The sequence below is a fragment of the Taeniopygia guttata genome, chromosome 8 (genome assembly GCF_048771995.1).
Source record: "Taeniopygia guttata chromosome 8, bTaeGut7.mat, whole genome shotgun sequence".
In the NCBI taxonomy this organism is placed as follows: Eukaryota; Metazoa; Chordata; class Aves; order Passeriformes; family Estrildidae; genus Taeniopygia; species Taeniopygia guttata.
In genome coordinates, this window is record NC_133033.1 from 21,997,290 (window position 1) to 22,023,662 (window position 26,373).

Below are 26,373 nucleotides of genomic sequence, written 5' to 3' on the forward strand. Positions count from 1 at the left end.
AGTTTTAGGGATATTTCACAAGTATTCTACTAACATAGCTGAAAATCTTTTAAATCATTAAGGTGGAACCAGAGTTGGTATAAATTATACACTAAGCTCTGATTTCATACCTAAGTCCAGTACTGCAAATAATTCTATTTAAATACATTTCAGTGGTATCACACAGGACAAGGAAATTAAAGACAAGCATAAATGTTTTTACTACCAGGATCATAGCATATGGATGCAAGTTGGAATTAGAAGAGAAGAAGAGTTTGATTTAGTTTTTCCTGTCAGGGTGCTGGTGCCCATTAGTGTTGAGGTGAGTTGTACGGGATGGGTGCATGCCGGCCAGGCTGGAGGTGTCCCTGCACATGGCTGGGGGAGAGGAAGGGGATGAACTTTCAAGTCCCTTCCAACCCAGAGTGTTCCATGATTCCAAAAGCAGCCTCTGACCAAATCATGAGGCATTCCTTTCTTACCAAAAGCCAGCTGGACTGAGGGCCGTGGGCAGCCTGGCAGGGGCAGGCTGTTCAGAATTCCCCCTGGGGGCAGGAGGAGCGTGGGGAGGGCTCCGGTGGGGCTGGGCAGGGGGTGCCCCCAGCCCTGCTGGCTGCTGGCACACCCCAAAGGATGAGCTTTACTGAAAGGGATCAAAGCTGCCTGGGGGGAGCAGCTGGGTGTGCTCAGCCCTGCTCTCCAGAGCAGGATCTCGTCCCACTGATCTTCATCAGTGCTGATGGAGCTGCCACAGCAATCCTGTACGGGCACGAGTGGGACGGAGGGAACGCAGGTGTTCAAAAGCACTGAGGGGAAAAATAGAGTAAAATCATTTGGAGGATTCCGAGGATTCCGCTTACTCGAAGTAAGAGATTTTTGTAATGAAGTGTTATTTAATTTAATGCAAAATTCTTCAGAGAAGTTCAAGAGAAAGGCCTTTGGAAATTAGTTGCGATCCCAAAAAATGGGTATCCCTGTTACTTTTCTGAGGAAATAAAGGAAAAAAAGCCCACACATTTTAAAACTCTTACTCCTGTAAAATTGTTTCTTTATGGATGCTATTCACTACTTCATTTTTGAGTTTTTCTAGAGACTAGAAAGTGCAATAGGCTATTATAAAACTGAGTTTTTTGTTTCAGCAGATCCAAATAAAGTAATCAAGAAAATTTAACACAAAAGCTCCAGATTTCACCAGAATTCAGCAGCCCATGTTGGAAATACAATTAATTTAGAGAGTTTGAATAGGTTCAAGAACACAAACATGCTTTTAAGCTCACCAGTTTTAATTTGTTGTTGTTATAATATAAGGAGATAAAAAGATCTCAGAATCTGGATGTTATTTTAAAAAGGTCAGAGCACTACAAATCATATAGTCTTTTAATGGTACTATTTTACAGGTAAATTGTGGCTTGAAGAGCTTCTCAATTTTGATCCATCCACAGAAACAGAAATAGCTACGATTAGCGTTTGAACTACTGACTTCTATGTAGTTGCTGTCACGTTAGTGCTCTGTTACAGGTTAAAAAGAGCAGAAATGGATTCATTCTAGTCAATTGTAACATTACTGTATGTGCAGAACAAATCTGGAGAGATAAAATATTTCTAGTAGATAATAATTAACTAACTTCTTAATTTATCCCAGCCAGATTGAAAAAAACCCATATCTAACCAAGGGTTTGATTATTAAGACATGTTTTGACAAAATGGGGTAGGTAATTAATTCAGCTATGTAGGTACAGTTGTCTATGTAATTTCATATATAAGAAACAAAGCATCTTCAAATTATGAAGTAGAAATAAAGCAATAATATGAGTCTGTAAGACTGATAGAGTCTCAAAGCTGCAGCATTTCATATCAAATGGGCCAGCAGGGACATAAAAGACACACAGTCCCATTCATGTTCTTTTCAGGGTCCATTTAACTTCCTTTTCTGTAGCCCACTGTTTCGTATAAAGTAAAAAAGATTCTGCTGGACAGCCAGAAAGGCATTGTCTAACACTTGTGGCTGCAGCCTGAGCAGTAACAATGTAATTTTCTTGGCACATAAAAATACTTACCTCCAAGGTGCCAGCTTGGTTACTTTCTAAACTGCTCTCAGCTATCCCCAATGACATTACATGGATGGCTCTTTGCTGTGATGGATAGGTATTTGTTTGGTAAAGGTGATTATCATCTAGGAGCTGTACAGAAAGCACGAGCCTGCATGTCTCTCTATCTAAGATACAGTAGTAATCAGTGCTTTCAGCTTTCCATAGGTTGCATTTGATTTTACTGATTCTTGCTTATACTTGCAACTTGATAACAATTTCTTAGCCTGTTCTTTCCCTTATAATTTAGTTGCTATAGGCAGCATTCTCACAGATGCAAAATGCTATATATCTGTTCTGTCTCAAAAATCCATTCTGAAGTTTGTAACTGAGGTGCAAAAGGGAAGACCTTTGTTATCTTGCAGTAAAATAATTAACAGTATTTTTATTCCCTGTTAAAGCCTAATTTGAAAAGAGAGCAAACTAGAAAATAACACTGATTTTTGTCAAGCCAGAGCTGACCTACAGTCTAGCCCTCTGTTCCTAGCAGTAGCAAATACCAGAAATTTCAAAGGATGTTTTTTCACAAGCACATTTCCAAAGACAGAGGTACGCTTGAGCCAGAAAGGAGTACAGCTAAAAAAACTATCATTTCTAATATTAATTATATTAGTTGAAATTAGTGTTGTCTATATTTTATATCATTTGTTGTGTTAAAATCAATCTGCAGAGGGGAACACCTTACAGTAACATGCAAGCCAGGAATTCAGTGATTACCATAGATTTGTTTTTCTAGATATTGTAAGAAAAGCTGGCAAAATAATCTGTACACTTAGATGCATCAAGCACTACAATTGGGGTTTTTTTGTCCAAAGCTATGAAAAGAAAAAAAAATAAATAGACCATACAAATATACAAACTTCTAACATAAAACCTACTCCAGAAAAATGTTTTACAGTAAAGGAGCATCAGAACAAAAATTATGACAACTGCCTTTGCTAGAATGTGGAAGCACGGAGAATTGCTTCCTGTAGGTTTGAATGACTTAAATAAATATGAAAGTACTGGTTATCTGAAGGCAAGACAAGGATATGTGTATAGGTATGTGTCAAGATAAGTCTGTGTCAAGTGAGAAGCGCAAAAGAATTGTTCAACATTGCAGAATAACTGAATAAAGTCTCTGACACTGTAGTAGCTTCTGGAAATTCCAATAGTATAATTTGTGTCCTGCATTTGGCTGAAGGAGGAAGAAATATTTTGAAGTCAATTTAATGCATGTGCCAGGTGCTTGGATTAGCAGCTCCGAAGGATGAAGTCCAAAGCACAGAGCAGCATTGCTGTCCCATATATTCTGTCTCATTCTGAAGGTTATGCTTTCTTTAGAGACAAGAGAGTAATTTACTCTCCGTGTTCATCCGGCTCCTGGCTCAAAGCCCACGGAATCAGAGAGAGAATGTTTCACCAATTGCAGGGGGCTGCGGTGTCATCCTTCTGTCACTTGACCTGGTCCTGCGAGCCATTTCTCTGGTGAATAATTCTGAGGGAGATGTTCTAGGACTGAACAATTGGACCCCTTTTACAAGACCAGGACAGCAAAGAAATTCTGTGTCTAGACATGGATATGTATCCACTAGAAAGATCCCCAAGACATTTCTCACTCACAACAATACTGAAAACCTACCTTTGTCTTGCACTCTCTCAAGCAGTGTCTGAAATGTTTCCTTTTTTTCTTTCTCAGATAATGCTGCCCTTTCAATGTGTTGGCTTTCTTAATGCAGGAGACAGTTCTGTGTCTTTGAGAAAATTTGGATTGTCTAGTGCCATTTGTTGGGTCAGTCAGAGCACTGTGTGCAGGACTGTCTCCAAACAAAGTTAAGTGTTGTTTAAAAAAATCAAATTTTAATGTCTCTAATCAGACACAAAGGAATAATATTGTTCTGGTTTTATTTTAGATTTTGCCAGTATTTCACCAGGATTATTTAATTAATTTATTTTTCTTATTTAAATGAAATGAAAAATGCAGCACATGGACAAGACTAGAAATATCTCTGTTAAATATTAAATCAGGGGGAGAAAAAAATCCAGCTTGTTGAAGAATGCAGTGATTTACAATGAAAATTAACATTCATAGGCTTTTTTTCTTGGTCCTAAGCACCACCATGTTCGTTACTGATTGGAATAATTAATGGTTGTAATATTTTCCTAAGGACAATGTAAGGAAACCACATTGTGGCTGTGACACAAATAATTGCTTTCCTACATTTACTTACTTTCTGCAGTAATAAATACACATAAGGCTCAGCTTAAGAATTTCACAATATACTTAAATTTCTGATCAAGCTGATTTGAATTAAGTCCACCATGCCAACCTTTTTCAATAGAACTTTACAATATACTATAAAACTGTTGTTTAAACAATCCTTCCCATAATTACCACCAATAAATGATACCTTTTTATTGCCATTAGAACACTCTTAGTTACTGGTTTCCAGAGATTGCTGCAGTAACCTGTACATAATTTTGTGTTAAGTTGTAAGTAGTTGTATGGTTTTCTTTTTAGAATTCTGAAACTGGAGAGGTTTAAGAAAACATGCAAAATGCTGAAGATACACGTAAGTGAAATATTTAATGTCCATCATTCATAAAAGTTACATTGTTTACATAGGGTTCATTAGTATATAATAAAAATGTCATCTTAATGAAAGATTTTCTGGCAAGTCTTTTATATGTTAATTTGTTTAACATATGCTTTGGCTATACAGCTAAATAGGAATATATTTTAAAAAATCTTTCTGCAAATAGTTTTGCTTAACAGTTACAAAACCTCATTACTAAGAATTGGTTTTTGTTACACTTGCTTGTTGGCTTGTAAAAATCATCTGTGATTTGGATAGGGAATCTTAGGACCAACTTTATGTAGCAAATGTGCTCATTGCATAGTGACCATGTAAACAGCTCAGGGACTCACAGATTATATCCTTGTACTCTAAAGTCACTGTGTAAAGTACACACTGTACTGCTCATGTTTTCTTATATTGATGAAGAATTTGGGGATTGTTTTATTGTTGATGCTGATGGGAATTTCTTTGTAAAACAAGTCAGTTTTATACAAGAAGTTTAAAAATTAACACCAAAGGAAATAATTTTACACTGTGCAATAGTATTGCTACCTCATTCTTTTTGATTTTAGATATATATATGTAGCTATATATAGCATATTGGAACTGCACTGTACTGCTTTCTTTCAAAAGAAAAGTTTAAATTAGTTGGAATAATTTGCTATGTGTTTACATAAAGTTAACTATGTTTGCATCAAATAAAATGTTTATTAATGAAAGGTATTATACAAGAAACATCAAAGAGAAATTCATCATACAGAAATGTACACTATATGTGACAGATGGAAAAGTGCATGCAGAGTTGTCTCATTTTTAAAAAATTAATTTGGAAACAATAGTACTAAAGTTACTGAGTTTTGATTCCTATGATCTCGGATGGGTGGAAAGTTCTCCTTGAATTTACAAAAATCCATTTAACAGATATGACTAGTACACATTAGCAAGCAAGTGGAATGAATGCACTCAGATTTTATTTTACAAGTACTTGTGCTTGACAAATGTGATTTTTTTTTAAAAAAAAGAAAAGGTTTCTTCGAATATGGGCTGGATAGATTGCTGCCAGGTTGCTCTGGTTTTATACATAGGTTCTCTAAATTTGTTTTTGATACCACACGATTTGTTGAAGCCTTCAGTTCTGTTAATTAGACACCATAAAATAATGTATGTTTTGTTAACATTCAGGAAATGACATCGAGTCTTTTGTTTTTATTTTTTGGCTCATTAGATTTTTAAATGTATGATTATCATAACCTAATATTGTCTTTGTCTTCACTGCAGTGGCTTTCCGATCAAACTTTTCCCCTTCTTTTAATACTTTAGGGAATTTTCAAACGTCGGGATGTTTGGCTGTAATGCCCCATGATTTGTTCTCCCTGAAAGAAATCATAGTGACAATTTATTAAACTACAGAGCAACCTGGCTTTTTGGGGTCTGCAATTCTATTTTGTGCTCAATATACCTAGCATTAAATCTTGATTCATTTCATCATACTATTTAGGTTATATTTGTCATGCAATTACTTTATCTTCTAGCTTTCTGGCTCTTTTAGAGGGCTAAGACAGGGTTTCAGTATCAAATCAGTGGGGCATTACTTTGCACGTTCAAAAAAGGAGGTTAAAAGGCTAAAATCTAAATTTCACCAGCAGTAGCATATACATTGAATATTAAGAAATTGAAAACCTAAGAAGGAACTGTACTTTAAAATATTTAAAAGGCCGTGTTTCTGTGTTTAATACCAATTGTTCATAGGTCCCGTAAAAGCAAAGAGACACACGGGTACATGTAGACCTTAAATTTTAAAAAAGAAACAAAACAAAAAGCCCCAAACAAAAACCAAAAAAAAAAAACTGATGGCAAATAAAACTCCTTAGATTCAAAATGGTTTATTCACACAAATTTAATAGGATATATCACAATTGTTTGGTCCATAAATATTTAGGGGAAATAGTTTCTATACAATGCATTTATCAATAAACAAAGAAACATGGACAATTTTGCTAGACCACTTACTGTACTATAAACACGAAGCTCAATATATAAGATTATTGGATTTATCAACTATATCTGAAAGAGTGCACAACTGCTTTCTATGACATGTTTGTCCCCTCTAACAGGATACACCATAAAAAGAGTTTCAGAAATAAGAGGTAAAACAGTACAAAACTAGTGAGGTGTCAAAAGGGCTTAAAACAGTTAATTTAACAAACAACACATATATCCTGATTTTTCACAAACTTACTCCCAAGGTATATCATAAGGCACATAGTAGAACTGAGTTTTAATTAGTCTACTTAATAAAGTAGATCTCTAGTACCATATATTGTTCTGTCAAAGAACAAAATTTATAAGTATCAATATTTTTACCTGTAAAAGTGTATTAATAAAGATCTCAGCCTTACCAAGGTCTTTTGGTCTGGTTAGTGGTAAATGCCCATAAGGTAATAGAAATAGGAAAAGTCAAGATTCAATATCCGTAGAAGATGATAACCATACTTGCTAAATATATAATGGCAAACACACCTTTCTTCTATTACAGTGTTAACATCTCTTCCATCATCTTTTTTAAAAATAAGCTACTTTTCTGTGCTAATTTTCTAAAAACCCTGAGCAAAAATTACAATAATGCACTTTAATGTGGGCAGTGAACTGTCAATATGTAACCACACATTTATACAGCCAAAAAGGACACCTTTAAAATATATTAAATAGCCACTTTGACCACCAAAAAGAGATTTGATGGTGTCTAAAAAGTGGGGTATATGTGCAAAGTTATTCTTAACAATCCACTAAAAGCAAGACATAGATCTTGACTGGTTTTTGTTCGTTTTTGTTTCTGAGACTCTCCACAATCTAATTGGTGTTCAACTACAATAAAAGGATACAAATGAACATTCACCACTGCCCAGACCATTCAGACTTTTTAGCTTAAATAAAACTAAAAAAAGAAAGATCACTATTGTAAACTAAGAAATGTATTCAGATCAGCATCCACAAGGCTTCTGAGTTTATCGGCTTTGAAGTTATTCACTGCCAATTCCTGGTTTTGTGTGATTTTTGCTAACATTTTTTTTCTTCTATACAAAGTTTAAAAAGTTAAAATATATGTTAGAGATATTAATGAACTAAAGATTTTAAGTTCCTGTGTTAAACAAAGTGTCTGATACAATCTCAGGAAACATCTAAAGAAAATTCAAAATAGTAATGAATAAATTGTACTGAAAAATTTTTCCTTAAACATCTTAATAAATTATATTTTGCTTATTTCCATTTTCCCTGAAAAAAAAAAAAAAAAAAGAAGTAGGATTTATCAAAAGTTCATTTGAATAGTACACATGCATACACCTTGAAAATTATTCTTGTGCTCCCTAAAGTAACTGGGCAACCTCCTGTTTGCTTTGGAGGTATGGCATTGAAGCCTTGTAGCCAACTGCAATTTTTATCTTTTTTAATTCCAAAAATTCAGAGCTGCTTGACAGACAAAAATTAAAACCCCTCCCTAGGCAACATTTCAGATCAGGCAGACTCTCCACTTATATTATTACTCCACTATTGTTACTTTAATGGCATCCTTATAGGAGTTAGCTCACTCTGGAGGGTCTTTTCCCAATCTTGCCTCCTTAATGTGGGGCACAGATTGGAGAACAATGGCCTGGTCCTGCCATCCTCACCCACACGTGCTCTCATCACTGGGTCTCCCTCCAAGTCCTCCATCCAGTCATGGCTTTCAGTGGTGGCCAAGGATCTCCCAGCTGGGTGTAGAACTGGCAGAGGAGCGTTTAGCTATCCCAGTGAGACTCCCCAGTGCTCAGGGAGAAGCAGGCTTGCCACTACTGCATTAGGAAAGAGCACTGGTACTTCCAGTCTGACTGTTTCCGTTATTAGTTTAATTCATTTTGTATTTCTTTTTCAAGGTTTTAAAAATCAATAGTACAAAACTTTTGGATGCATTATGAAAATAAAATTAAATTTGGGGTTCTTAAATGCTGTAAGTGAGCATACAATCCTGAAGCAGCATTCTTTTGGCTATAATTAAAATGGTTTTTATGTGGTTATCAGGGAAGAATAGAATCTTCTTTTTTAATAGGGAAGGAACAACCAATTTTTTTCAAGGTTCTGGAAATAAGTAACATACAATTTTAAGAGGCACTTATTAGAATGATTTATCACCTTCTCTTCAGTCATTCGATAAATTTAAAGAATTTGAGTACAATTTACCAACAATAAATGTTCTTATATTATAGCAACATATTACTTCAAACTCATTTGCCAGGTGGCTGCAGATGCTACACATCAAGCTGTTTATTTTCCCAAATATTTTGTGGGTTTGTTTGTTGTAAAAAGGCTTGAAAATAATAATAATAATTATAATAATTATAATAATAATAATAATGAAGAGTAAGAATTTAAAAAAAAAGGAACTGTTAGAAAAGGTTCGTTAAGGTAGTTTGTGAGGGGCTCCCGGATTCGTGGCTGTCCAAGTTAGAGGTCACTGATGTCACTACAGTGATAGTGGGATTGGTCAGGTCTGTTAAAGTGGTCGCAGTGCCGGGTGGAGTGAGTGCGCCGCTGTCTGCTGAGGGCGGTGCCGGGAGCGAGGTGCCGTCAGCTTTATCGACACCCCCATTCTCCTGCCGCAAAAGGTTCCTTCTGAATTTGGCTCTTGCGTTTTGAAACCAAACCTGCAAACCAATCCCAATGGATTTCTTTACCGATGCTTGTTTTGCTTTGCTTATTTTTGTCTTTGTTCTTGCTTTTTAAATTCATTTTTGATGTTTGATTTTGTGTGGCACATCACCTAAGTCATTCTATAGCTTTTCTTGCTACTGGTGGTTCTGACTCTCTGTGTACAGGCCCAATGCTACAGGTGCTTACAGCCCTCAGAGAGCAGCCTCGAGAAAAATCTGCCCACTCACTTACCCAGAGAAAGCAACTTTCTTCATGGGCACGTAGTGTTTCTTGGGTTGGGTAACTTTGGGGTCAAAACACATAAAGATTGAGGCAAAGAGTGAGTGAGCAGATTTTTGCCAAGGCCGAAAGCTTGCCTTGATTATTTGAAAAGGCTGAAGAGGAAGGAGGGGTAATTACACCATCCCTGTCTTACAGATTGTTGATATGGGTCATCTAGTCTTTCTGTTCTGTAAGGTTCACTGGCAGTGTTTGAGGTGACATGTAACACGGACAGGAATTGCTGCTAATAGATTCTCCTTCTACCTCACTTGCTGCCCTTCTTTGGCACTCTGCATGTAATACACACCTCGTTTTAACTTCACTGAGCTATCACAGACCATATAGGGGTTTTTAACATAATTTGCTAGGCTGTCCTTCACAGGGAAGTGCCTTTTGACTATGAAGGCCCTTAAGGAAAACAGTTGTCTAACAAGCATTGAGAGGGAGAGCCAGCTGGTTCTGGAGGATCATAATGGTCAAAGCTTACTTCAAACGCATCAGGGATCTGCTGACTGAGGTGCCACATTAACTCTACCAGGGGAGCTCAAAGGCTTCACCCATAAAATCAGTAGGTTTGCCACCTCAATCCTTAATGCAGTCACCACAGAGAGACCACCCACCCCCAGAGATCTACTGGATGGGTAGACTCTGAAGACATGGTGAGGATGCAGCTAATCATAAACCACAGTTTGGTGTTTGGCTGCCTCAGGGCAGTAAGGCACACACATTTGGCACTTCTCCTATGTAATACCATACCCCTCTGCACACCCACTAGGGACACACCCCGCAAAAGTATTTATATGTATATTGCTATAATTACACATAAGGGGAAGGCTATTGCCTAGCAGGGGAAAATTCTTTCAAACCTGTGATGTGGCTTCTTACCTGCAGAACTCTCTTGGTCAGGCCTGTTTTCTGGGCAAGCTGCTTGAGGTCCTTGGCATCTGGGTTGTGGTTGATAGCAAAGTAGGACTTCATGGTACGAAGCTGGTGGTGTTTGAAGGAGGTACGCATGCGCTTTGTTTTCTGGGATGGGGGATAAGGCTGCTGGTCTCTGTCCAGGTGATCTGCCTCATTCTCATTACAACCTGTCGGATAAACAAAGTGGGACAAGCAGTTAGTGGCCTTGCATCATGTAGGATAAATGAATCAAGGCAAAAATCTTGAGTAACAGGAAGGAAGGAAGGAGGGAAGGAGGAGTGGAGGAAGGGAGGAAGGAAGGGAGAAAATGAGGGAGGGAGGAAGGAAGGAAGGACTAAGATGGTACAAGGATAAGTACAGATGTGATAATTGATGAGACCAAAAGAGATCCAGAATATTATCATTTCCTACCCTTATCCTATGTCCCCCAGGCCTGTACCTACTAAGGGCAGACTTTGAAAGTTGCCCTCCTTTGGCATTTCTTTCAAACAAGTCTTTTCCCTGAGGTGATGGTTTTGCTTTGAGCAGTCAAAGAGTCATTTGAAATCTCATTCAGATTTTGAAATCTTATTCATTGAAACATTGTTAGCTTGAGAGAAAAGGTCAAACCAGCATTTTGAATATTCCTGAGCTTTTCCCCCAAATCACAAGCACCTATAAAAAGAGATGTAAAGCAGGAAAGTTTGTTATGACAGTTCATCAAGAAAGCTGATTTTTTTGCTGATAAAATGAACGCTTTGGACTCTGCCTGGGAGTTCATATGAACTGCTTGAAGCCCTTCATCTGTAAAACATATCCAGGAAACAGTTGCATCAATATTTGATCCAGACCCCCAGTCCCAATCAGCAGTAGGTCTTAATCAGTACTAGTTTAGGACATTTCTACCAGCAAGCAGCTAGGGGCTCAAAACTTGAAGAGTTTCTCTTCTCTCCCTGATTCAGTATTTTCAAAGTGTCTATAAAAGATAAGTTTGTTTCAGATTACATGTTTGTGGGTGTGAATTGTACACGAGGGTTGCAGCTGTTTTGGGATGGTAGCATCGTTACTTCATATTGGAGAAAGAAATTACAGTATTAGCAAAAAGAAAAGTAAGAAATGCATCTGTGCTTTTCTTTTCAAATTAAACAAAAGAGTTAGCAATTTCTAGGATCTCATTTTATAAAGATAGTTCAGTCACACAGGAGAAAAGTAATGGTGTCATCATAGCAGGGAATATTAATTAAAGAAGAGCTAATTAAAAATGTTTCAGAATATCTGTAAATTAGACAGTTTCATTAGTTGCTCATTTTGATTTTTGAACTGCTTTCCAGTAGTTACTGGATTATTTAAAAGGCCTAGCTGATCCCCATTCCTAACTGAGAGAGAGAGAGAGAAAGAGAAGAGAAAGAGGGAAGGCACACAATACAGAGACTGAAGTCGGCAGTGCTGAAAACAGAGGCAAAGCAACTTGAAACCACAAGAAAATAAAAAGCTTCTTGAAGGTGTTTTCTCTTTTGAATTATAAGACAAGTCAACATGAACAGATGCTGGTAAGACAACACTTTGACAGAAAATCAGGTGAATATTTAATTATAGCTAGCTTTGCTCCTCGTCTTGGTAAGAAGCATATCTGTACTTTCAAACAAAGTAAGCTGACACTTCTGAAAAGACCAGGAGTTGAAAGTTGCCTTAAAAACAATTTCAGACCAGATTTGGATTGTATTTACTACTTGTTTTCACAAGCAATCACACTGCCTTCAGTCAAACTGCGTGGGCTGTAACTTATGAGCTGACATAAATCAGAGTACCAGAATTCAGTCCTCAGGTTTTACTTCAGAGTTGCAAGCTGCTTGTTTGTGTTGTTTTTCTTGGGCCGCTCACAAAGTTCCTCAGGCTCCTCTGTCCTGCTTACTGCCTTTCTTTCTGTGCTCTACTCTTTTTTTTTCTTCCTTTTCTTTTTCTTTTTGTCAGTGGTCTACTTTATTTTGGTTTTTATTTTCAAGAGAAAATGAGAAGGGGGCTCAGACAATCCTGGTTTATGTAATGGTTACAGCTCACTCTGTTTTATACAGTGTTGTGTGGTTTGGTCACATCATAGAGAAGAGTTTTACACTGTCTCCTGGAGAACTAAGGGAAAGCACAAAGTCCAGCAAGACTCTGCTCATTTCTTTGCAGCAGGATTGCAGGATTGTTTAATTTTTGCTTTCAAAAGAGCTAGAACAGTTTGCTTCTTATTGTCAGGAATTCTTCAAGTGAACTCTTCATAGTTTTTCACACACACACACACACACACACACACACACATAATGAAATAAAGTAAATAGCTCTTTGAGGAACACATGTGTAAAATATTTTCTTAAGGAAATCTTCTTCACCATCTCATTTCTATATCCTCTAAGCTGTAAGTCAACACAGTTTCCCTTAAAATACATATTAATTATATGATATAAGATGTAATATAGAGAAAGTCTTGAATGTTTTAAGTACTTTTGAATAGTTTCTTCCATTTTTCACATTAATTCCAGACAGCTTGCAAGTATGAGTGGTTTCTACCTCATAACATTTTGAGTTATTTACTGTTGTGTTTCCACTTTACAACTGAGGGTCTGTGAAAAAGAAATTAAACTAGCAAACAAAATACGGAATAGAAAAACTGTTGTAGATTCTGCAGCAGAGTCTGATTTTCCATTCTGGACTAGGGCTCAGCTCCCCTGTAACATAATGTGCTCACAAATCTAAGCCAGGGCCTGCTGCATGGCTGTGAATACACACATGCTCATGCTCAGCTGGGTGAAACTGTTGGCTCCATCGGAGTTTCGTTTTTAAAGCTCGGGGTCGTTTTCCATAATGGCTTGGCACATGGTTTGGACACGGCGGCTGGGACTGTTTGGGGAGGTACTGGGCTTACTGGGGAGGTCCCAGCCGCGGTGCCCCCAGCCCCGGAGCTGCGGGCCAGGCTGCGGAGCGCGGTGCTGTCCGGCTGGTGCGCCTGGCGCGGGGGCGGTGCGCGGGGCAGGGCTGTGCCCGGGCTGTGCCCATCCCCGCGGGGCGGCACACCGCCACACGGCCCGGACACCGCCACACGCCCGGACACCGCCACACGGCCCGGACACCGCCACCCGGCCCGGACACCGCCACACGGCCCGGACACCGCCACCCGGCCCGGACACCGCCACACGGCCCGGACACCGCCCGCCGCCGCGGCCCGGGCTGCGGGGCCCGCTGCTCCCTCGCGAGGCGGCAGCCACGCACCCCACATTTAATTTCTGCGGAGTGCTTGCCCTTTGTAAATGGTTACGTGCAAGAGCAGTTACTGAGTCACAGGGCAGAGAACGAAAAATGTGTGTAAGGAAGTGTCTGCCAATTAGTTAGAGACTTTTTTCTCTCAAGAAGCGGTTTCATCTACTTCTACTAATTTCGTAGCTGTTCCAGATTCGCTTTACCCCCCCCCCTGGATTTGGGGCGCAGCGGGTCAGTGAGCTGGAGCCGTTTGCACCGGATGCACGGTTTGGCTACAAACTTTTTTGCGACCATGTGTCAACCCTGGACATAGCTAGATAATGCTTATAAAAAAGAATAAAATCACGGCCCTAACAGAAGAGCTTTCTCAGCCATCTAGCCTGAGTCCAAAGCATCAGAGCGTTTGTTGATTTGTTTTGGTTTGTTCTTTATTCTCTCCGTTGCCCGGAGGATTCTATGAGTTCTCAATGCAATGAGCTGTGTTTTCATAATGGGCGGTGCTTTTTAATCTGATTTGGAGTCAGTGGTACATCTTATATGGCCCGTTGTTGTAAAGAAGGGGAGTTTTAAGACCAGCACACAAAGATTATGTCTGCATTCGCAAATAATGTCTCTCTTGAGTCCTGATCTGAAGTTTAAGGGGGCGCTTATCATATCCACAACTCTTCATTTTACCATAACTTCTGATTGTAATTTTAACGCTAAATTGTCCCTAGGATTATTTCCCTTTAGGAATCTGGAGAATCGGGTGATGCTGTGTGGACCAGGGATAGAGACCAGAGCGGAGAGCGGGCGCACAGGAAATCCACCATTGGAAGCTGGGGCTGAATGAATCCTGGCTGGGCTACAGGTTCCCTTTTCTTTAGCAGCTTTCAGGATTGATTGGAAGCCGCTCCGTAGCCAGGGATTCCAATGTCATCTTCAATTAACAAGGAACAATTAGCGCAGTGATTACCCTGGCTCCAAGGTCTACGCATCAGAGGAGATGAAATCGCCTTGCACAGCTCCCTGGTTCCCAGCTAAAGCCCGTTTCACGAGCGGCCCCAGAGGAGGTGCCGGGGGAGGGGTGGGGAGGGCAGGGGGGCGGTGGAAGATTCCTTATGGATCCGAGTGGCAGCGGGTTGAACTTGGCGCAGGAGAGGGAGCTCCGGGCCGAGGGCTGCGCGCTGCTGCCGACCCGCGATTGTCGGAAGGGGAGGCCCTGACCCCTGTCCCGGCTCCCCGGTGGGGCCCGCGGTCCGCAGCCCTGGCCCGGAGCCCCCGGCCCCCTGCCCCAGCCGGGACGGCTCCACGCTTCACGGGGAAGCACACCTTGCATCACTCCTGCTTCCCACGGCTTTCTTTCCTCTCTTACCGTCCGTGAGACTCTTAAGTTTCCCTGAAACGATTTTGGAGTCGGGAGTTTGCCAATTCGTATTTACCCTTCCTGCTTTCGTCCTCCATCTAATGAAACTCTGCCTCAACTGCTTGGTCATACCTGAAACTCCTTTACCTCTGGCCACTAGCACTGTTAATACACGGTTTGGATACTCAAGTGACTGGAGTTATAGAGGATATTTAATACAGGGCAACACTTGTTCCTTTCCTACTGCTGAGAGAACAGAACTCATTCTCCTTAATTACATTTGTTAGGGTTTAGTTACAGGAAACAACATTTATTCGTTGACCTCTTGTACAGTTTGATCATTTATGTGTCAGTAAAACAGAATTATTCAGCCTGAAGAATTAATCACTATAAATTCAATATATAAATCGAGTTATATGCATACTACATTGGCATTGTAGGAGCCATATATATATAACTTTTATTCTAATTTTTACTGATTCATTTGGTTACTCATAATTTGAGGTTTAAGTGGTGAAATTTTTTTAGCTAATCAAATATTAATAATGATAACTGTATCTCTGAGATTCCAACAGAGGAAGCTATGTGGTTTTGGGGTTGGGTTGGTTTTTTGTGGGGTATTTTTTTTTGGGGGGGGGGGGGTTGTGGTTACTTTGGGCTTTTTTTTTTTTTTTTTTTTTTTTTTTGCCTTTACCCTGGGAAGTGGCTAAGTTTGGGTCTTTGACATTAATAAGCGAAGACAGCCTTTGAGGAGGGCTGCTGTTAGCTTTCCTGCAAATGCTCCAACCCTCAGAGGGCTGTTTGTTTGATTTTCCAATGGTTAAGCAAGATTTGGCCTGGCTGAGTTATTCACGCACTGTCTGGCTGAGGGGAAGCCCGAGAACGCTCTGTTCGGGGGAGAGGGAGGCAGACTCGGCGTGTGTTTCCCACCTGAGTTGTAGCTGACGATGTCCACTCCCAAGGCAGGGCTCTTTCGTTTCCTGGGCCTCCCCTTCTGGACCGTGCCAGCGCCGTTGAAGTAAGGCAGGGCCAGCCCTCCGCTCTTGGCAGCCAGCTCGGTGTAGCTCAGCTGAGGGGGATATTCTCCTTGCAAAAGGGACTCGAAGTGGGCCCTGCAGTAAACCAGGTTGTCCTTCATGCCAAAGTGATCGCCCGTGGTCAGAGTCTTGTTGCAGGTGGTGCAGGTGAAGCAGCTCAGGTGATAAACCGATTCCCTGGCTCTCATGACCATTTCAGAGGCTGAGATCCCAAGGTGGCAGCGGGCACATCTCTGCACGGAGAACCTTCTGAAGGAAACAGAAAAGTGGGCATCAACTAGAACGGCAAGGGCAGAGCTTGCCCCGGTGCCTCCCGCCTTCCCTCCCGGCCACGTGAGGGAGCCTGTCCCCGACAGGGCGCGCCCCCCGGCCCCAGGACGGCCCGTGACACCGGCTGTGGCCCCTGGCCCGCCTGCCGTAGGGACAGCCCCAAGAACGGGCCCTGAGGTTCCGGGAGCGCCTCGCCCTCCCCGCCGAGCTGACCGGTTCTGCCAGGGCTGTGGCGAAGGCCCTGCCGCTGCCCGTGAGCACGGCCCGGGCGGCCGCAGCGGGGGAACCGGGCCCGCTCTCCCGGTCTCCTGTCAGGACGAGAAGGGCCGCGGGGCGCTGGCCGGCGGGACAGCTGCGACACAGCGGGGCCCGCTCCCCGGGCCCGGCCGCGGGGCTGGGCGGGGCGGGCTCCGGCCCTCGGGAAAACCGGCAGGCTGCGGCCAGACGGGAATTTCGGTCGGGTCTTTACAGAGGGAAACCGCCGAGCAGCGGCAGAGCCTTGGCTTGTTTGTGCACCGCCACACATGCTCGGTCAGCGCTCCCCTGACGGCCCGCTCAGCTCGGAAACGTGCGAGACTTTTCTGAGGGGACTAAGGATTAAGGAATCGCTGACTGCGAAAAGCTACCTTTGAAAGCCCGTGTGGAGAAAAGAGCCTTTCGGTTCACAGTGCCTTTTGAGGGGATGTGTTTTGAACCCATGAGGACTGATTGCTGTACCTGTAGTAATCCTCCTTGCAGTAAATACTGCCGTCCTTGGCAAAGCAGGTGAGTTCTGACTCCAAAGCCAGTTTACATTCACAGCACTTAAGACACCTGAGGTGCCATTGTTTGTCAACAGCCAGCAGGTAATATCTGTCTGAGATCTTCCCTCCACAACCAGCACACAAAGCAGGCTTCTCGGGGCTCATGGGGGGCATGTTCTGCAAAACAACCACACCACAAGGGATGAGACAGGGAGAGAAAGACAGGCAGGCAGGCCGGGCTGGGGACGGGTCCTGCGCAGGGCCCGGGGCTCGTACAAAGGCACGGCTTGCTGGGACCGAACTCCCGGCTCCCGGCGGGAAGTTTAAGGGGGAACCGGGACCATCCCCGCTAGTAAAGTGCTTACCGTGATTCACAGTAAACCTTTCCTAACGATCTCACGTCATTTCAATACGTGAAAGCAATGGATTAGGCCGCAGTAGGAAAAGCAGAGCCCATTATTTTCTAAGGATCTGAACTTAAAGTCTGAGGCTTCCCCATTTTTTTTAGCGTTGTAATCTTAAAGCACTTCACAGGAACAGCACTTTAAAGCAGAAAAATAACGGTTTGCTGTTCCTAAAGTTTATGGCAGAGGGTTCAGGCTTGCACTCATTGTATGGTAAATTTTCACACTTATTTAAACTAGCCGCAGCCGCGTCTCTAAAGAAATATAGGCCTTTTAAAACAGGAGTAAGAGAAAGGAGACAGGTGGTTGGTGTAAAGAGCAGCGAGTATGAACGCTCCCCAGCCCGGCCAGGGATGTGGGCAGAAAGGTGGCACAGGCGGGTTTCAGCTCAGACTAGTATCTTTTTCTCAGTAAATTTCTGCGAGTTCCCATTGATCTGCTCCCCACGAGGAGTGCCGCTCGGGACAAAGGGAGACAGAGGGACGGCGGAGACAAAAGCTCGGCCGTGAAACTTGGGGCAGCTTCTGCTGATAAAGTAACAGGGGGAAAAATCCCAAACATCTTGTTGTAAAGTCTAAACTGTTTTAAAGTGGCAACTCCGCATTCATTTTTCCATCTGAAGTTGTGTTCCTTGCCCTTTTTCCTTTTTAGCAATGGAAAGGTGAGTTAAATTTACATTTCAAATCCTCATGTAACAAAGCATGAGTTTATTTAAGAGAGGGGGTAAAGGACCCTATGTCCCAAAACCTTAAAACAGTTTTCCAGGCCGTTACTTTGTGTGCAGAGCCTTGTGCGCGATCGGCGGAAGCCCTACAAGTTGGAGAAACGGAGATCTCGCTTTGCACAAAGCCCAGCGTGACACTCGATTTCTCCGCCATCCCTTAGTATATATCTGAAAACTTTGGTCCTTTTGAGTAAGTAAAGAGGAGATGATACTTTCTAAGCAAAGTATTCGGCCGGCATAACACTCAGAGAGAGCGGTGCCTCTGTATCAATCACACACTTCAGACCAAAGACAGTTACGTAAAGTAAGTAGTCGCGGTTTGAGGTTTAATTTAGGAGGTGCCAGAAGCGCAGAATAAAAATAAAGCACACCTCGGGAGCTCCAGCTGCAGCCCTGCTCGCAGGGGCAGAGCGGCCGCAGGCAGCCGAACCGGGCCAAAAGACTGCTCCGCCACAAGGGCTGAAACCCCGTCCCTCTTACGGTTTAGAACAGTTTCCCCGCTAATCCAGAGAGCACACGCAGCGACATGGATTAGACAAATATAAAACCGAGCCTGGCCAGCACAGCACCCAGCCTTACGGGTGGGTTTACAGGGAGCGTCGGAAGGGGTTCCACAAACAAGGGGTGACAGGGAAGGGACAGAGGGAAGCAGCGTCTTTCTCTTCCCCAAAGTCAGGGTATGTCCCGATGCGGGTCCATGCTTGCAGGGATTCCCTTGCAAAGAGCGCCAGCTCCATTCTTACCGTATCTCGGCCGTTCATCTGTCCCCCTTTGGCCAGGCGGGACTCGGTCTTGGATCGCCTCTCCATCTCCTCCATGATTCCTTGGATGTGGCCTCCGGAGATCCCGTGGAAAAGCATGGCTGGGGGACGGAAAGGACAAGTATTTTCTTCTGCTCTGCACCCCACTATTTCCATATACAGACCCCAGAGTCTTTAGATCATCCAAAATGTTTACACCGAGGCGCACAGCGCAGGGAGGGAAGTTGCAAATAGGAGCTTCTCTTTGCGCAAGCACTGAGGGCTTCCTGAAGATGTGCAGAAAACAAACAAGGGGGAGAAAATGTAATAATAATTAGTTTAAAAAATAAAATAATAAAAGGTAGCTAAAGGATCTGTTACTGTTCTGGAGAGCTGGGGGCTTCTGGCTGGAGAGACTTGGACTTGGGGCAGTAGAATCAGTCGGGAAAGGATATAGTTTTGAATACAAAGAAAGCAAAAAGAAGTGCTATTTTCAGCAGTCCCTGGTTGCTTTAAAGTTCCCAGTGCCTGTAGGTTGGATTTGGGACTGCTGCTTTCCGGAGCTCTGTCCAATTTGTTAAGAGACTAAAGCCAGCCCATTTTTGATAATTTAGTAGGAGGAGTTCTCTCCCTTGAGCTGCCACTGATTTTTATTCAGACAACAAAGACCTGTCATACTCCTCTCAACCCCTAGTGATGGGCAAGCAGTGACAAACATTACGGTCGGGGCTGTGGGTGGGGTGGGATTTATTACCTCCCCCAAACACAGAGTCCCGGGAGTTGGCGGCGACGGCGCCTGGCGAGGGGCAGGGTGGCCCGCTCTGCCCCCGGGGCCCCGCTCCCCCCGGGCCGCGCCGCGGGAGCCTCCGCTCGTACCGGCCCCGCCGTGCCGGCCCCGCCGCGGCAGCGGGAGAAGGAAGAGGAGCGCCGGTGCCGGGCAGCCGAGGCGGGCCGGAGCGGCCGGAGCGCTGCGGCGGGCCCCGGGCACTCAGAGGTGCTGAGGCTGAGGATAGCCGCGGAGGCAGCGCCGGCCCGGCCAGTTCGAGCGCTTTCCCGGGGCGCTGCCCGCCCCGCTGCCCGCGGTGCCCCCGCCCGTCCTCGCAGCAGGATGCGGCCTCTCCGCGGGCACTCCGCGGGCCAGTCCCGGCCGGCCGGGGACGCCCTGGTGGGACTCTCTCCCCTCTCCCTCTCCCTCTCCCCGGCAGCGGATTGCGAGCGATCATTGTGTGCAGGGCACCGGGCGATGCATTCCTTCCAGGCTAATCTCTCTGTCTGCTCTCCCTCCCCTCCGTTCCCCGTTTTCCTACTTACTTTTCACACCACTCTTCCTTGCCTTTCCCTGAAACAGCTGCTGGCTGTTTCCTGACACCTCGATCCCTACTGAAGGATCTTCCTGGCGGCAGTCCTGCGCTCCCTGCTCCCTGGGGAACACTCCACACCAAACCCTAGCGCGACTAGTGAAAGAAGTACCCCAGCCCCCACTTCCTTTCCAAAGCATCCCAGAGCCATCCTCAGGGGCTCCTCGAGTCACCTCTTCCATGTAACCCAAGATTCAAGCAGCAAGTTTCCTCCCCTCTCTTTCCCCTAAGTAGCTAAAATTAATGTTATTTGCAGATTGAATGTTGTTACATTCCTCCGAGTGCCAGAATACAGCTCATAAAACACAATTTCACACAAAGATGAAGTCAATCAAGTGAAATAAGCCGGGATTTTTTTTCTCTGTTGGCACACTAGACCCTGGACAGCAGGGCTGCTATTTACTGTAAGTAATGTAATTAGCCCTTTTGGATGGAAATCAATGTGTTGTATATATGTGTGTGTTTTAATAAGAGAGTAATAGCTATAAAACCAACGAGTCTCAAAAAGGGCTGAGGGAATCTCCTTTAAAAAGGGCAGATCCCTCCAGAAGCCGTAGTCTTCTGCAGAGCACTCCCGGACTGGAAGAAAATAAATATCTGTGTGTGGGGAAGGAGGAGGAAAAGATAGGCTTTCCTTGGAGAAAACAAGTCAATTAGCACAATAAGACATCAGGAAAAATAAACAAGGTGATTCAATCCGGGATGCGGGAGCTATTCGCTCGGGATCCCCAATCCTCCTCCACCTCCTCCTGCCCGTCGCCGCTCCGGGACGCCCCGGCTGCTCGGGCAGACGGGCGGAGGTGCTTCCCTCTCTCCCGCAGCCCCGCCGGGAACGGGAGCGCGCCCGCCTCCCCCGCGGGGCTGCGGGGCCCGGGCCTGCACTGATGCGGGGCCGGCGGCTTTGTGGAGCGGCCCGGGAGGAGGGAAGGGAAGGGAAGCGAAGGGAAGCGAAGGGAAGGGAAGGGAGGGGCGGCGGCGCTGCGGGCGGGGGCAAACCCCAGGGCGGGAGGGTTCGCCCGGTTCGTCCTGCGCCCGGCAGGTACCGCCGGTGTGCGCCCGCCTGGCTCGGAGAATCGCAGCGGTGGCTGTCGACAGAGGTCAAAAAATATCCCTTAGAGACGAGTTTGTTTCTAATCGTTGCATATAGTCTTTGCACTCTACAAGCAGGTTCAGGGTTTGTTCTGGGTGTTTTCCCCTCCGAAGGAAATTTTTCTTTATCCTCCTCCATTTATGTTGTCGGGGTAACTCACCCTGACCCTGTTTTCACGTTGCATGTGCTCTCCTGGAAATGGCCTGCATTTCCCGTGGCGTTCGGGCTGCTAAAGGCACCCCGGCATGTGCCAGGCAGGAGCCTCGCCGACCCCCACCCGCCGGGCCGGCCCCGCGGAGCCCTCTCGGAAGCGCCGCCGCCGTCCCGCTGTGACCGCGCCCCGGCCGGGCTGAGCAGCGTCAAACTCATCGTGCCCGCCGGGAGCGGGGAGGGGTCTGGGGCAAGCCCCCGGCTGCCGCCGGGCCCAGTTCCATCGGCAGCTAAAGTGGGGATCCTGTGCCCCCCGAGCAGATTGTGCCCTCGCCTCGGGTGCCTCGGGTGCGGGCACCGCTGCCCTCTCCCCCATTTATCTCGCGTTTGCTGTCTCGGGTTCACCGAAACGCTCTGCAGGTGCGGCGTCAAAGCATCCAAGGCAGAGACACGGAAAATATTGCTTGCTAAATTCCCGTCTCTACCTTAGCTCGACGGCGCCGTTAGGAGTAATTGGGCAGACTCATAACAAAACTCAGAAATGACTGAGCCTCCTCCGGTTAGACACACTTAATTAATTAGAGGGTCCTTTCTTTCTGCTCCATCAGGTACGGTTAAGGATACGCTACTAGCTACTGCTGCTCCAGTAAGGGAGGCCAGGGGTTTCCAAGGCGTTTTCTGATTAACATCCTAATGCTGGCAGACCACTTCTTACCTAAAGGGACACAAAAAGTTTGTTGCTAGCATCAAACGTGACTTCTCCATTTCCAAAAGGCCTGTAGGAGATCAAGGTAAATCTATTTCAATGTTCCTGAGATCTCATTCCTCGCTGTGAACTGGAGCTCCGCTGCTCTAAGGCAGGCTGGTAGCGAGAGGTTGCCATTATAGCACGAGGGATTCCGTACAGTTTTGCTGGTTTGCTGGGGGGTGGGGGAGAGAAAAGCTCACAAAGAACACGACAGGAAACCTAAAATCCAAATCTACGAGCCTGTCCCTCATGAATCCATAGGCATTAGCACTTTGCCTGTGAACGACAGTTTCTCATCGCAGGGCGCTTTTATCTCCTTTTGCCGTAGCATTTGAGAAAGAATATCTGATGTGCACTATTCAGAATATTTAAGTAACGTGACAGGCGCTCTCGGTTTTTTCCATTCTGTGAGGCTCTACCCGAACTCCCCAAGCTAGTGGGGGGCTGATGGGGAGGATGAGGGAGGTTTCCACAGGTAGAGCGTTTGCCTGCCCACGCAGGGCTGGAGAGCTCCCGCGGATATCCCGCTGGCCCGGCTGCCCGCAGCTCCGCGGGCGCTGCCTGGAGCCCCTTCCACCTTGGCAATTAGCGTGTGCCCTGGGAAGATTTCAGCCTGCGGTCCCTGCGATCCGCTCTGCCAGCGAGCCCGCCTTCTCCCTGGCCACGGGCTACGGGCTAAAGCCTATCACAGCGTGAACGATCTTGTGTTTAGTTCGGAGGATTTAGGACAAGGTCTATATGCAAATTAATAATTGACCAACAATAATTAGGAGAAAGGGGAGGGTGTTCAGGCGGGGGGTGGGGGTCGGGAGGAGGAGGTGTTCTTTGAGGAGAAGGGGTTTGGATTTCGCCTGCCGCATTTGAGGCCGTGGCGTGTCCGGCTGCAGGCGCAGGGCACTGCCCGAGGCGGCCGCCTCCCGCCCCGCAGGGCACCAAAGCTTCACACCCTCTCCATCAGCACCTGAACTTTTCAAGACGCTTCCAGTTTAATCATTTCCAGAAATTTAACGCGCGTAGTAATAACAGCAACAGGATTACGATCCTGTTGCCTGCGAGTCGGGTGGTTAAAGCCAGGTCTATTTTTAAATCCTAACGCTATTTTCTGCTCTACGAGCTTGTGGTGGAGTGCAGTGCTCTTAATGATCAGTTTCATCTCTTTGTAAAGTCCGCGGGCACTGAAACCAATCTAGACACAAAGAAGGAAAATTTGAATAGAATTACATCTCTTGGTGGTGCCACCAAATGTAACTAATACCGTTTTCAGTATTCAAATAGGTTGCGGTTTATTTAATCTCAATTTAAAATATTATTTTCTCTTTTTAAAGACATGCCTTAAAATTCCACTTCGGAGTCAGATACAACGTATTTTATTTTACCATCACCATCTTTCTCCTCCCTTGAGTCCTCTCGAGTGTTCCGTAAAGCAACTTTCGGATCGCTGTGCTAGGGACATGTTAAAGCCGGTGCATGGCAGCCAGACGGGCACCAGCCCCTCTCCTCCCTGCCAGGCTGTGCGGAGCTGGCCGTGCGAGGGACACGAGCGCAGGGTGTCTTTAACCGTAACCGGCATCGGATTAAAACTCCCCAAACCTCCAATGTGCTTATAGCTCCCGGAAATCTGAAAACATGTCAATTAAGACACGTATTCTTCTGCTTAGGGAGATGATATTTAAATAAGAAACAACTAGGTGCTTTACATAGTAATCCCAAATATCTTCCATAGCCAAGCGCTGTGACCACAGACAAGTGATCACACAGCCAGAAGAAAGCAGGATAGGCAGATTATTGTCTAACATGAAACTGTTCACCACCCAGGACCTCAGCACTGTCAGCTCCATAGTTGTCTGGTATTAGCAGTAATCGTATTTGCACTCCGCTTCTAATTAAGCCATTGGAAATGATCATATTTTACTGCTTTTGAAAAGGAATCCCTTACAGACTGGATTACAGACAGGTGAAAGAAGTAATTCCATTAAAAAGAAAAAAAATAAAAGAAGCACAAAAGAAGGGGCATTTTTTTTAATTGAGCTGAAAGGCTCAGGCTTCTCAAGCTGAGCTATTTTTCTGTTAAAACGTAGATGCATGAAAGGTTATCTGCGAATACACCTGGGGAAAGTACCGTTCTGTGTTGTAAAAAAAAATCCCAACCAAACAAACAACACCACGACGCCGAAGAAACACCCTGCAAATTACATCCGTGAGGTCCAAATAGCTGCATTGCTAGCAAAGACTCATGCAGGAGCTTACCTTGAGACCTTAGAAGCTTCTTCCAAAATTGTACCCTCCTTAATGAGTGATGAGGGATGGGTTTTGAATGGAGAAGAGACGCAATGATCTAGCCAGTAGATGGAGGTTGTTCCTTGCTCCTAGCAGAGGATCCCTATGTTAATTAAAATAAACAAGCTGCTTGGTGGAAAGATTTTTTTTTTTTTCTCCCGTCTCTCCCTCTCTCTTCCCGCCCTCTGCATAGCCTCTGATACACAGCTGACGTGAATTTCTAACCTCTGACCTTTCGCCAATATGCACTGATACCTGCCTTTTATTTTCTGTTTGTTTCTAAATATTTCCGAAAACAAAATAAATAAATAAGGAAGAAGGCTGAATGAAAGCAAAAAAATTAAATCCCACCTCTCGATTTTGGCTGGTTTGCTGGATTTTCTTGATTAGCTGTCTCAGCTCCTCAGTAATCAGGTGAGGTGTTAATGGGGAGCTGGTTGTAAATAAAACTAATAAAGCAAAGAACATATTAGGAAATTAAAAAAAGGCGAGGACTGAGAGGCTGTTAAAAATATTGTAGCGAGCTGAGCGTTTCCCCATCACGTCGTTTTTTTCGTTCTGTGCTTATTCACAGCTGAGCAGCAAACCCCGGGTTGTTGCCATCTCTCCACATTTTTTTTTCCAAACCGCATTGAACCAACCATGGACTGCATCAACCCTTCCCACTTTCATAAAAAGCCTCTCAAATGGAGTCGCTAAACAGCAAACTTCAGCCTGATCTGATGTGATATGATATACGGATTCATGGAGCGACCTCGCTTTGCCAAACCCGATGAAACTGTGAGTTGTCATGCAATACTACGCAGTCAAACCTGGGATAATTGTAAAAGTGAACCCAATTTAACCCATTAGAATAAAATCAGATGCCAAGATGAATCGGAATCATTGCTTCTTGGGTGACAGTACTGATGACAATTGATCCACCGGCTCAAAACAATAGAAGAATATAGGGTCGGGAGTCATTTCTCGCACTTCCTCCCAGGGGGAAGCGGGGACCGTCGGGGAGGCAGGAGCCGCTCCCGGCCGGACTGCGGCCGCGCCTCCCGCCGGCCCCGCGGAGCGGCTCTGGCAGGAAGGAGCTCCCTGCGAGGACCCTGTGGCCGGGGAGCTGTTTGTGCAGCAGCCGCACGAGATGACTTCTCGCTTTGGCTTTGTTTGCCCGTTCCTCTTAACTCCTGCGACAGTTTCTGTCCTTCTTCCCTGAGCCATGTGACCCTCAGGTCTACGTGGCCAGCTTGGTAATCTATCTGGAAAAAAAAAAAAAAAAAAAAAAAAAAGGCAGGGGATGCTAATGATCTTCCTTGGAGTTTGTCGGCGGAGCCCCGGCGGCGAGCGGAGGAAGCAGGGCGGACTCAGCTTCCCGCCGGGGTGCGCACCGGCGGGCGGGGGTGCGGCCGTGCCCTCCGGGCAGAGCAGCGGTCCCGGTCCGCTCCGGCAGCTCGGCAGCAGCCGGGGAGCGGCGCGGTGGCACCGGGAGCATCTCTCCCCGCCCCGGCTCCGTCCCGGCCGGCGGGGGGGCCCCGCGGGCAGGGCTGGGGAGCGGGGGCAGCCCGGGGCGCCGCGGCGGGTCGTGCCCGCGGCCCTCGTGAACGCGGCCGGGCAGCTAAGGGCACATCCCGCCACAGCACAGGCTCACCTGGAGAAACCGGCCAGGGACGTGGGGCACGGGTGTGTGTGTGTGTTTTGTGGGCACTTCTGGTGGAGAACCTAAAAGCCTAGTATGTCTCTGCAGGAGGAGTGGATTTAGGGCAGGGACAGCGAGCTTCCATCACGCAG

The 26,373-nt window shown here is 45.2% G+C and overlaps 1 protein-coding gene and 1 long non-coding RNA gene across 14 annotated transcripts in view; one reads left to right on the plus strand and one right to left on the minus strand.

Moving 5' to 3' along the window:
• LOC140684599 (uncharacterized) overlaps positions 1 to 4,710 on the plus strand; it is an 18,970-nt gene extending 14,260 nt beyond the window's left edge. The window contains exon 2 of the long non-coding RNA XR_012057076.1: positions 4,567 to 4,710. This is a non-coding gene — a long non-coding RNA (uncharacterized lncRNA). The remainder of the gene's footprint in view (positions 1 to 4,566) is intronic.
• LHX9 (LIM homeobox 9) lies at positions 4,614 to 26,373 on the minus strand. 13 transcript variants are annotated; one of them, XM_072932451.1, is made up of 8 exons: positions 26,234 to 26,373; positions 24,949 to 25,046; positions 24,568 to 24,686; positions 18,978 to 19,261; positions 17,081 to 17,283; positions 15,987 to 16,342; positions 10,457 to 10,659; positions 4,614 to 9,303 (listed from the first exon to the last, which is right to left on the minus strand). In XM_072932451.1, exons 4-8 carry the CDS (start codon positions 19,149 to 19,151, stop codon positions 9,046 to 9,048), a joined length of 1,194 nt encoding a protein of 397 aa, XP_072788552.1. In that variant the 5' UTR covers positions 19,152 to 19,261; positions 24,568 to 24,686; positions 24,949 to 25,046; positions 26,234 to 26,373; the 3' UTR covers positions 4,614 to 9,045.